This window comes from Dictyostelium purpureum (assembly GCF_000190715.1).
Source record: "Dictyostelium purpureum unplaced genomic scaffold DICPUscaffold_113, whole genome shotgun sequence".
NCBI classification, from domain to species: domain Eukaryota; phylum Evosea; class Eumycetozoa; order Dictyosteliales; family Dictyosteliaceae; genus Dictyostelium; species Dictyostelium purpureum.
In genome coordinates, this window is record NW_003519450.1 from 59,956 (window position 1) to 72,943 (window position 12,988).

The 12,988-nt window shown below is 21.6% G+C and overlaps 4 protein-coding genes across 4 annotated transcripts in view; 3 read left to right on the plus strand and 1 right to left on the minus strand.

The window, feature by feature from the left end:
* Positions 1–3,604: 3,604 nt before the first annotated feature.
* On the plus strand, positions 3,605–5,029 carry DICPUDRAFT_78687 (uncharacterized protein; the record flags this gene model as incomplete). Its single annotated transcript, XM_003287775.1, has 3 exons — positions 3,605–3,760; positions 3,830–4,538; positions 4,647–5,029. 3 exons carry the CDS (start codon positions 3,605–3,607, stop codon positions 5,027–5,029), a joined length of 1,248 nt encoding a protein of 415 aa, XP_003287823.1.
* A 1,173-nt stretch (positions 5,030–6,202) lies between these two features.
* On the minus strand, positions 6,203–6,664 carry DICPUDRAFT_33096 (uncharacterized protein; the record flags this gene model as incomplete). Its single annotated transcript, XM_003287791.1, has 1 exon — positions 6,203–6,664. One exon carries the CDS (start codon positions 6,662–6,664, stop codon positions 6,203–6,205), a length of 462 nt encoding a protein of 153 aa, XP_003287839.1.
* A 282-nt stretch (positions 6,665–6,946) lies between these two features.
* On the plus strand, positions 6,947–9,526 carry DICPUDRAFT_152008 (uncharacterized protein; the record flags this gene model as incomplete). The annotated part of the gene is made up of 3 exons (XM_003287776.1): positions 6,947–7,180; positions 7,258–7,763; positions 7,846–9,526. The coding sequence occupies 3 exons, from the start codon at positions 6,947–6,949 to the stop codon at positions 9,524–9,526; spliced, it is 2,421 nt and encodes an 806-aa protein (XP_003287824.1).
* A 2,452-nt stretch (positions 9,527–11,978) lies between these two features.
* DICPUDRAFT_152010 (uncharacterized protein) overlaps positions 11,979–12,988 on the plus strand; it is a gene marked incomplete at both ends in the record, with an annotated part of 2,606 nt that continues 1,596 nt past the window's right edge. The window contains one exon of the mRNA XM_003287777.1: positions 11,979–12,005. Within this exon, the coding sequence (XP_003287825.1) occupies positions 11,979–12,005 (27 nt within the window). The remainder of the gene's footprint in view (positions 12,006–12,988) is intronic.

The following is a 12,988-nucleotide window of genomic DNA, read 5'->3' on the forward strand; positions in this document are numbered from 1 at the left end:
TTATGTTGTATAATTTTTTTTTCCTTTTTTAGTTTATTTATATTAATTTTTTATATCTTTAAAATATATAATATTATTACTATTTATTATAATTATAATTAAAAATTATAATAAAATATTTTATTATCTTTATTTATTATTATTATATTATTACAATTACTATTATTATTATAACTATAATTGTGTTGTTTATGTGTTTGATTTGTTTGAATTTTAAATTTTTAAAAATTTTAAAAAAATAAATAAATAAATAAAATATATAAAATGAAAAAAAAAATCTTTAAATTTATTTATTATAATGAATATACTGATTAATTTATTTATTTAATTTTATTTAAAGAGAAAAAAATTATTATTTTTTAATTAAATAATATATACAAAAAAATTAAAAAAATATTAAAAAATAAAAAATTTAAAAAAATAATAAAAATAATAAAAAAAATTTTAAAAAATTTTTTTAAAAAAAAATATTTTTTTTTTTATTTTTTTTTATTTTTTTATATATTTATTATATATATATAGTAATGCAATATATATATACACAAAGATTTATAAATTCGATAAAAAATATATTGTTATAAGTGTAATTTGTGAATATAAGGTTAAACAATTACTTATTACAAAAATTAAATAAATAATGATATTTATATATAAAATATATATAGTGATTAAATATGGTTTATTTTATTTATTTAATTTATTATTTTATTTATTTTTTTATTAATAAATAAAAGTAAAAAAAATATTATTATATTAATTATTTATATTTATATTTTATTATTAAATATAAAATGTTAAATTTTAAAATAAAATAAAAAAAAAAAAAGAAAAAAAAAAACACTCGGTAAACTTGGTTTTTGTTACCTCACATATTACAATAAAATTTAATTTTTCATATTTTTCATTTTGATGTTTCTATAAAAAATAAAATAAAAAAAAAAAAAAAAAAAAAAAAAAAAAGAAATATTTCAAATAATTCAATCAATAAATGTTTTTATTATAAAATGATCATTTTATTTAATTTTATTTTTAAATTTTTTGAGAAATAGATATTTAATTATAAATTTTATTTTTTTTTTTGGGCAAATAAGCAATTTATTTATACAGACCATATCTTCAATTAAACACATTTCCTACATACAGAAGCAGCTACATATAAAAAAAAGAAAATATATTTTCCGAACAGATTTTTTTTTTTTTTTTTTAATTATTATTAATTTTAATGTGTCCTCTTTATGAGAAGCCTCAACTTAAAGGAAATGAAAGCCAAGGGGTGATATTGGTCACTTTAAGAGTTTTTGTCTTGGTCAACTTATTTTTCAATGCATCATGAAGGTTGCATCAACGGTAAAAGCGATCATTTAAACAGTTCATATGAAGAAAAATTACATAAGACTCTATAAATTACCCATCCAGCTTATGGGTCACAATTTTTTTTTTTTTTTTTTTTTTTTAAAAATTTACGAATTTTTTTTTTTTTAATTTTTATAAAAAACAAAAAAATAAAAAAAAAATAAAAAATAATAAACTGTTTAATAAAATTTTATTTTATTTTAATTCAAAAAAAAATAATTTTTTTTGTTGGTATTTTCAGTTTTAATTAAGTTTTTACCTTTCTTTATTTAAATTAAGCATTTTAATTAAATATATTATTTGATTTTAAATTGATTTTATAAAAATAAAAACAATACAATAATTTAAAAATTATAATGAAAAAAAAAAAAATTTAAAAAAAAAGAAAAAATATAAAAAATGTGTAATTGTATGTTAAACATTTGATTAAATTATATTTTTAATATATGAGTGATAGTTAATAAATCAAATCCATTTAAAAATTTAAAAATAATTAGAAAAGCTAATATTTCTGGAACCAATATATTATAATAGATAGGTTATAGTTCCACAACCTGTTGAAAATTCTTTTTTTCATCCTACCCCCCATTTTAAAAATGCAGAACAGATTATATTGAGGGTGTCCAATTAATCAAGCTGGTAGACATTTCAAATTATCTAATGGCTCAGGTTCAATTTTTACACCTAGAACATGACCTTGGCGAATATTATGTGATCCAATTAAAGAGAGAATAACATAATAATTTATCTATTTTAAATTATTATTTATTAAAAATGATTTTTTTTTTGTAAGCAGTCGATTAAAAATGATTGAATGCAGTTTTTTTAAACAAACAACAAATTGCCCAGATAGCTCAGTCGGTAGAGCGCAAGGCTTTTAACCTTGTGGTCGGGGGTTCGAGCCCCCCTTTGGGCGAATTCTTTTTTAATTTTTCAATTTTTTTATTTTTTTTGCTTTTCTGCTCCGTGACAATTAAACAGCGCTCGAACCTATCCAACTGTTAGCAGCGACCCTTGCTTTTATTATCTAGCATTTGCTTTTAATTATCTTCACTTTTAAAAAAAAAAAAAAAAAAAAAAAAATAGTTTGATGCTTAATCGAAACCCCAACCAGAAGAAATAGTTTAGACACCACTGGTGTGTGGCATGAAATCAGAGTAAACTTCTTTTTGACTTTTAATCACCCAGCCCATCATGGAGTATTGATGGTTTCTTCTGGATTGCTTTTGAAGTTTTAATCAATGCGAAATCAATTCCAATGCATGTGCTGCCCAAGCTAGAATCTAAGGTGTGTAATTGCAGTATAAAATTAAAGAATAAACTAAATGGAATGCAATGGTTTTTTAGTTGCAAATTGTATTTTAGTAATTATAAAAATAATTGGAGAGAGTTTTTTTTTTTTTTTTTTTTTTTTTTTTTGGGGGGACAGTTTTTTTTTTCCCTCTTTTCTGGGAAAGGGGGGATTAACAATAAAAAAAAGGATTAAACCAAAGGGTTTTTATTTTTAGCAGGATGATTTCTTCTGGATTGCATTTTACCAATACGAATCAATTCTGATGCATATGGCGGCCCAAACTTGAATAGGAAGAAATTTTTTAAAAATTAAACCAAACGCTTTGATCAAGTTTCCTCTTAAGAATGACTATTGTTTATTAAAAAAGTATCAATAAAAAATGGTTGAAAAAGCAATTAAATAAAAGAAAATATTAGCAAATAAAATTTTAATTATCTTTTGCTTTTTTTTTTTTTTAGGGTAGATGGTTATTAATGTTTTTATTTTCGTTATTAATGGGCCAATCTGAATTAAATCATATAATATATTTTTTACCCTTTCAAAATTAAAAGGACAAAAAAAAATCATCTAATAAAATTTATTTATTTAATTTAATTTTTTATTATTTCCAAAACCAAAATTTACAATCAAAACAATTTTTTTTTTTTAATTATTTTTTTTTTTTTTTATAAAATTATTCAAAATCCCGAAAATCTAAAAAAAAAATATATAGTATTAAATAATGAAAAAAAATTACAATAATAATAAAATGATATGATAATCAAAGTAATCAAAAATCGATTTCCAACCTCTTTTTTCTTTTAAAATTTTTTTTTTCAAATAACCACTAAATATCTAAATTTATGTTAAAATTTTTTTAAATTATTTTAAAATTTTTTTTTTTAAATTATTTATAACTCTTTTTTTTCAAATTTAATTATTTTCATATTTATTATAACTTATACAAATAAATAAAAAATGAGATTTATTCCATTATTAATAATTTTATTTTTATTAAAATCAGCAATTGTTTTTGCTGATTACGAATATGCCATTTGTAATATGGTACCAGTAGATAAAAACTCACCATCAATTAATGGTAGTATTCAAATTTATAAAGATTTAGACATAGAAGTAAGTACTATAAATATATAAATAATTATAAAATAATTATTAACTCATAAATTTATTATAAATTTTTAGTCAAATACTAAATTCTTATTTGAATTTTCCTCAATTAATGGCCTTTTGGATGGAGATTATGGTGTTTCAATTCAAACTTATGGTTATCCAGTATCAAACTTAGGTGGTGTATTTAACCCAGCAAATGTCGAAAAATCTTGCCCAGGTTTTCAAGATTCAATGGCTGGCGCTTTATATGATATTTATATGTATAATGGTGCAGTTTCCAGTTCATTTTCATACCAATTACCACTTTTAAGTGGCGAAAATTCAATTATTGGTAGATCAATTGTCTTCTACAATGGATCTGTGTGTCCAAATAATTTAGCCAGACTTTCTGTTCAATCATCTGTTCAATCTGTAACTTCCGTTATTGCCTCTTGTGTCATTGGTTACGGAAATGATACTACAAGACCAGAGTCCCTTATCGGTGTAAATAAAGCTAGTGCTCCAGCTTTATCTGTTAATGCTATTGCTGTTTTACAAACAACTTCAAGTTCAAATGATGCTATTACTGGTCAGGTTTCTTTTGTAAAAGTAGAAGGTGGCGTTCAAGTTACTTCAAAAATAAATGGTTTAGGCAAAGAGGCCCATGGTTTCCACATTCATTCTTTTGGACAACTTTCAACTAATGGTTCTGCTCTTGGTGGTCATTGGGCAACTACTGGACAAACTCATTCATTACCATCAACTCTTCAAAATAGTAATACTCGTCATTATGGTGATTTAGGTATGAAATAAAATCAATAATAATAACATTAAATAAGAATAATAATACAGTTAAATTTTATTTACAACTACTAATTTTTTTAAATTTAAATTTTTTTAAATTAATTAGGTAATATCTGTGCTTTTGATTCAGCTTACAAAAATGCTTATTATAACTTTACTACTAATTATATAAGTATTCAAGGTGTTTATGGTCGTGGATTTGCTGTTCACGCTTCACGTGATTTAGGTGACTCTAATGTCGGTGGTGCTCGTATTCTCCAAGGTGTTATTGCTATTGTAAACCCATCTACCTCAACTAATGTTAATACTCCACCAACCCCTGATTTTGCTTTTGATAATATTTGTGCTGAAGGTGCCTTCAATGGTGAAACCAACTCCACTTCAAGTGGTTCAGGAAGTGAATCAGAAAGTGAAAATAGCTCATCACAATTAGTTTCATCCTTATTTATTTTAGGTTTATTCTCATCATTATTTGTTTTATTATTTTAATATCTAAATAAATCGATTAAAATTTTTAATAATAAATTTCTTTTTATAAATTTTATATTTCTTTGAATTATTTTAACCTTAAATTTATAATTATGTTTCAGTTATTTAATTTTTATAAGTTTTATTTAAAAAAAAATACATATACAATATATTAATATTACAAAAAATAAATAATTTATATGCAATAATAAATGATAAAATAAATTTGGCAATTTTATTTATTTTTTTTATAGAGAAGTTGGAAAAAATTTCAAGGTTTTGCAGATGATTCATCATCAATGGTTCATAACAATGATCAACTTAATTTGGTACTTTAATAATTTTTGCAGCAACATCATCAAAATTAAATATAGATAAATCAGTTTCAATTGTTTAATGGAAAATTAGTCGAATATTTATTTGTTTATTTATTTTGTTGTAACTAATTTAATTAAAAATAGAATTTATTAATACCACTATTTGAAAGTAGTTTAGTTGGATTGTTCTACAAATTTTTTTTTTTTAAAAGTGAAGATTTTGTTCTGCAAAAAAAACCGAGTATGAATTTTACACTGCAAAACTGAGGTTCGAGCTTTTTTTTTATAAGTAAAGATAATTAAAAGCAAATACTTTAAATTAATCAGTAAAATTTTATTTAATGTTTTTTATAAAGTTTTTAAAGAAAATATATATAGAAAAAAAAAATAATAACTTTAATATAAAAAAAAAAGAAATAATGTTTCGAAAATATATGAAAAATATAACATTGCTATAAAAATAAAATGTGTTTATTTAATTGTAATAAAAAATAAAAAATATTTTAAAAAAAAATTATATTCGTAATTGTTTTGTTGATGTTGATGTTATTTTTTGAAGTGGTGTTTGTGAATAAAAATAAGAAAATAATAAATTTTTTTTTTTTTACATGAAGGGGTTGTGTTAAGAGTGGGATTTAAACAACAGAAACTAACACATCTAAGGGTTAATCTCATTTTATTTCATCAAGTTGTTTTGGAATCTTAAGTGCACAATTTAATTTTTATTATTATTGTTGTTTTTTACACAACAACCTTTACAACAACAATAATAATGATAAAAAAATTTTAGTTCTCTTTTAAAATTTTTTATCATTATTATTATGGTTGTTTTTTATACAACAACCATAATAATGATAAAAATTTTTTTTTTCTCTTTTTAATTTTTTTTTTCTTTTATAAAATTTGGAAAAAAGAAAAGTATTTCTTTTATGGCTTCCTCTTCTGAACCTGATCCATGAAAAGCATTTCTAGTATCGGATGAACCAAAAGTACCCCTTAAACAATCTACTTCCCTTGCTTTATCTCTGTGAGTTGGACCTATAAAATCTCTCCAGCTTTTAATACTTGAACTGGTTTTATCATGATCAGTTATTGATTTGTCTGATAGAATTAAAGGTATGATAGGACCTCTTGTCATAAATGAAACTAATCGTTCATAAAAGAATCTTCCTCTATGATCGCTATAGAATTGTTCAGCTTGCTCGATAGTTAGGTTTAATTGTTTCTTTTCGTGTATTATAAATTTGCTTTCGATTAATTCTAATATTTTTGGAATTTTTTGGTTTTGTTTAACTAAAATATCGGGTTTGATTATTGCTAGTGTATATTTAAATGACATTTGATGATGATTGATCTGTTTAATCTTTTATAAAATTAAATTTGGGGTGTGGGGTGTGGGAATGAAAAGCTTGGTTAATATTAACGAAAAAAAATTAAAATTAAAAAAATAAAAAAAAATAAAATTTTTAAAAAAATTAAAATTAAAAAAATAAAAAAAAATAAAATTTTTATTTTATTTTTTTTAAATTTTTTCTTTTTATTTTAAAGCTTTCGCATTTTTTTTTTTATTTTTTTTAAATTTATTTTTTTGCATATTGCTTTATATTAATAATTTATATAGATGTTAAAACTAAATAGTAGTGGTATTACAAAATATAGATTATCAATATTAAAAGAACAATATTATAATATTAAATCATTTTCAAAATCATCAAAAAATGATATAGCGATACCTCCATCTCAAGATGGCTTATTAAATAAAGTGGGCTCAAAAGAACAAAGTCCAAAGAAAGAAAGAGTGGCTACAATCAAAGGTTGGAGTGAGGCAGAAAAAGAGCTTGTAAAGACTGGAATGGTAAGATTTATATTCATTTTTGAATTTACATATAATTTCATTCAATGTCAAAAATTAATATAACAATAATATTTTAGGAAAAATTTGGAAAAAAAAACTATCAGGCAATTCAAGAATTTGTTGGCACAAAAAGTTATGTCCAATTAGTTAATTATATGATGAGCTTTAGTATAGCTGAACAAAAGCTTATTGAAAAACAAAGATTAGCGGAAGAGGAAATTAAAAAGGAGGAAGAAAGAAAACTAGAGGAGCTCAGAGTTAAACAACCCTTATTGGTTGGAAAATACGATATATTCGATTTTGAAACCAAAAAAGAATCAGATAAGATGCTTGTATCTATGCCCACAGTTTTTCAAAAGAACAGGGGAAGAATTAAAATTTTTTATGATCAAAATATGACAAAAGCCCAATATTTCAAACCATATATCGAATTACTTTCAGAGAAATCAGATGTTAAAATTCTTTATTACGCTAGAATTGCAAAAACTCCAGTCCATTTCATAGAGAGTGATATTGAATTAACAAGCATGTTTTCATTTGAAAAAAAACAAAGTCAACTTTATTTATTTAATTTTCTTTCAAAGTATTTTTTCATTTTTTATAAAGCTTTTTTTTTTTTACAATTTACTAATTAATAATAAATTAATTTATAATAATTAATATAGATACTTAGGTTTTAAATCACTTAATGATTGGTTAAAGATTGATAATTCTATAATTAACAAATATCTTTTGGATAGGGTTTTACAGAATTATGGTGGTTCTTTGGAGCTTTGTTTACTAGAGTTATATCCTAATCATCCTTGGATATTCCCAACTTTCAAAAGAACAAAGGATTTACTAGTTTATATTAAAACCAAACGTTTAAAGGATTCAGGTTATTTAAATGATGAAAAAATCAAATTATTATCAGGCGAAACAGATTTAGAGGACTTTATTAAAACTATACCGAGTAATATTTTAAAAAATATATTCCCTCCTGTTATATATCAGACTTATTCTAAAAATGTTTTTACAAAAGAAATGTTATTGAAGAGACATTTAAAATATAAATACAGTGAAGGAAAAGAGGAGCAACAACCAACAGAGGAACATCAGCAACAACCTGATGATCCAGAAACAGTACAACAAAAACTACAAGAGATATCTAGAAGAAATAAGGTTACAAAAGAGCAATTATTGAAGGGTATTTATTTCGAATCAGAGGAAGAAAAGAACAAAGCTTTAAAGTTTAGCAACAATGTTTATCAAGTTGAAGTTGAATCAAACCCATTTTTCAAAGTCTCAGCTCGTTTAAAGGATCCTTTTTCAAAGATCAAATCCTTTGATCCAACAATTAATGTTTTAATGTTTAAAGCACTTAACACCAGATTAAAAACAAGGCCACATTATGAAGACTTTATTAAAAAAGTTACTTCAAGATATAACATTAACTCGTCAAAGGATTGGTACAATTTAAAATATGACGATTGGCTTAGAGAAAACACACTTCCAAATAGTCATAGAGAATATTTATTTTCGAGTTTAGAATCACAAATCCCAGGTATTGAGTTAAGAGGGTTCAAAGATAAACATTTTGTAGATTGTTTCTTCTTAAGCGAGGCAAGATTAAAGGTTAGAGAAATTCTATGGAGAATTGTTAGAGAACAATTTGGTGAAAAAGCAACTTTAGAAGATTGGTACAACTTAGTATTTAAAGACTTTAAACAAAATGATAAGGATGAGCTTAAAAACATTTCAAAATTTTCAAGTATTCGTTTGGACCATTACAGTGCTTTCGCTTATCCTTATTATGACTGGATTTTAACTAAATTCACTCATTTCGATCAAAATTCAAGATCTCCTTATTCAATTGAAAATATTTTTAGAGATGATACAGAAATGAACAATTTAGAAGACTTTTATACAACAAATCTCGAAAAGGTCACCTCATATTTTTCAAACTTTTCACTCTATAGAGTTGCATCCAAAAAATTCCTTCAGGATAATGTGTATTTATTCAAATTTACTCAGTTTAGAGAGTCTGAATTCAAAAGTTCAAATCCAAATACCTTATACATACATTCAGAAAGATTTTATCAACATTTAGTTAGCACAGAAAATTTAGAGCATCCATTGGATTTCATTCATTTCTATTTAAACAATCGAAACAATATTAGCGCAAGCCCAACTTTCATGGAATATGGTTTACCATTAATATTAAAATCATATTTTGGTATAGAACCAATAATTAAAGCAAATGATTTATCTGAGGGTAATATTAGGGAACTCTACAAACTTTTCGATAAAAATATTAAAGAGGAAAAAGATGTTTTAAAATTAAGTTTTTCAAAATTAATAAAATAAATATAATTTTTTTTAATACAAATATTTACTTTTTTTTTTAATATTTATTTTGTATTATGAATTGGTTTGAATTAAATAACTTTTTACAAACCATTCAATTTGAGTGTTGAGGGCAAAAGGAAACACAAAAGATTAAAATATTTTAATTTTTGTTAAATATTAAAAAATTTACATGAAAATTTTCCTTAAATCTCAAAATTACATCTGAGGTTTTATAGTGTAATTGGTTAGCACCCGGGACTTTGAATCCCGTAATCTGAGTTCGAGTCTCAGTAGAACCAGCATTTAAGTATTGTATTATCTTTCCGGAGAATATTGGCGATAATATTTTGGTGATAATTTTCTAATCTTCTTCGCAGGTTTTCCGAATCACACAAATTGACGTTACCGTGCCTTTTTTAAAAAAATTTAAAGCATTTGCTTTAAATTTTTACTGATTAATTTAAAGCATTTGCTTTTAATTATCTTCACTTTTAAAAAAAAAAAAAAAAAAAAAATTTGCTTTAAATTAAATTCACTTTTATAAAAAAAAATACTGTGCCCAAATTGTATAGGGTGTGGTAAAACTCATTTAAGTATTAAACAAGTACCATAAGCAATATAAAATACTGAAGGTAGATTTAATATCTTGGTGTAAAAAAAATATAAATAATTTATAGATTACAAGTAGAGGAGTTTTAATAGAATCTACTAAAGCAGCAACATTCTGGACTCAAATAGCAGACATTCTGCTTCGAAAAGTTTCGTCGAAAAAAAAAATTTATAAAAAAAAATTAAATTTTTTTTAAATTTCTATCATTGATGATAATTTTTATTTTTTATATTATTTTTTATATTTTTTTTTAAATATATTTAAATTTAATGTAAAATAACTCTGAACTTCATCAATTAAATTTCATATACAAAAATTACCCTTTTCCACAACCCAGTCACTAAATTGTATTGCCCATTCATATATTTACCTCATTTTTTTTTTTTTTGAGATAATTCTTGCATCTTAAACTTAAAAATGTTTTACATTGGAGTGATCTCCATATTGGGTTTTTATTTAAAAGATCAAATTTTCTAATAAAAAAAATTAAAAAAAAAATTAAAAAAAAAAAAATTGATATGTTTTAATTAATTAAACACATCTCCTTTTAAATATTTCATTTATATAATTATATTATTTTATTATAATTAATTTTATAAAAAAAAATAATAATAATAAACTGAAATTACTATCATTGATATAAAATGGATTAAAAATATTGTTTTTATAAAGTTGTTGTTATTTTTTTTAAAATACATCATTTAATAATCTTTTTACATATAATAAAATAAATAAAATAAATAAAATAAATAATATTTTATTGAAAAAGAAAGTATAGTTTCACAATTATGGTTTTCTTCATTTTTTACAAATTTCTTATAGTTATAAACAAAGATGTTAGCTTCTTTTTCTTTCTAATTTAAAAATTGTTCCAATAGAAATTATTGTATTGTTTTCATCTTTAGTTATAATAAAACATTTTAAAAAATAAATTATTTATAACACCCAATCATAATAATAATAATAATAACCAATTATTTTTAAAGCACAATCATAATAATAAAATAATAAGGAAATGGAATCCCCATTTAATTCTATTATATTTTATGCTTTAGAAATTTTCCCTCTCCTTCTTTTACTCACCTCCTATATTCCAATATCCTACAATTAGAATATATTGTTGAAGAAAAGGAAAAAAGTTTCAAAGAAATTGGTATTCTAATAGCTTATTTCATTAAATTTCATCTTATTTACCAAAGATAAATAGATAATGCAAAAGAAAAAAAAGAAAAAAGAACTGTAACAATAATTGTTGTATATAATAATTATTAATTTAAATTCAGTTGTATTCATCATATAATGATAAAAAATCAATTAATTAATAAATTTTTTTTTTTTTTTTAAAAATCATTTTTTAAATAAAAAAGTTTGTATAATGTTTTGGATATCATTTTAAAGAAAATTTTGTAAAAAATCGAAATCAAATAAAAAAAATGATCAATGATCAATATAAAAAAAAGATATAAGCTAAATAATTACTTTATAATTATTTTTTTTAATTTTTTCTTTATATTATAAAAAAATTAGAATTTTCAAAACAGTTCTTTCTAGTTTAAAATTTTTTTTTGTATTTATTTTTTATATTTTAATTTATTTCATATTTAATTTCTTTTTTTTTATTGTATGAATTTTTTTTTTTTAATTTTTAAATTTCATTATTTTTTTTTTTTTTCTTTACCTACATACAATTAATAATTAAATATATCAAACAATAAAATATTAAAATTTAATAGCATTTAATAAATACAAAACAAAAAATATAAATATATATAAATTATTTACAAAAAAAAAAAAAAAAAGGAATATGTACAAGTGAAAAAAAAATAATGACTGTTATTAAATATAATTGATTGTAAAAAAATGAAGCTGATGGATTATAAACTATATGTATGTGGGAAGAAACTATAATTTTTAATAAAAAAAAAAAAAATTTAATAAGCCATTTTTTAAAATTGAAAAAAAATAAAAAATTTTTAAAACATTTAAAAAATAAAAAAAATAAAATTAAATAAAAAAACAATTGTTTATAATTGTATGAGTTTTATATTATTTTAATATATAACTAATCATTCAATAGAAAGATTGATAAATTAATTAAATCTATTTATTTGATTTAAAAATTTTCATTAAATTCTCTCTCGATTGATATCCAGTAAAAATAAAATAAATTTTTAAATTAATTATAATTATTTTATTTGTTAATTTTATTATTCATTGTTAATTTTTTTAATATTTTGTTTATTTATTTTTGAAGCTATTCCATTATTCAACTTCACCTTTATTAAATTATTTTTGTTTTCAATTATATTATGTCCTTTTTATTTAATAATTTTTATTATTTTATTTGTTAATTTTATTATTCAACTTTGGTGCTGCGACATTGGCTCAAAGAGAATGTGTTGAAAAAGGTAGAACCAGTGATGGTGGTCGAATGTAATAGAAAAAATAAATATTCATCAACATCAAAGTTTTGGGAAGATTGAAAATTGTTTAAATATCAGCACATCATTTATAATAGCAACTGTTTGAAAAATCAAAGTAAATTCAAGAGGACAAGTAGTGATTCAAAAAGGTTGTTGTTATAATGCTAAGAGTAATAAAATTAAAAAGATAGAGATGAGGCAATTAAAACTTTAGAGAATGAGTTTTTAACTGGTCAGTCAAAGACGACAATATTACCGAAATTAAATCAATTGAAAGAGAAATTTAAAGAAAACAAGGAAATACCTAAAAATGCTGATGTGGATTTTTTGAAAGAACAAGGAATGAAATTTAAATAGATATAGAAAAGATAATAGAAAATTATACAAAAGAAATAGAAAATAAGAAATGAAATTATAAATCAAATAAAAAATATAATGAAGTACTCA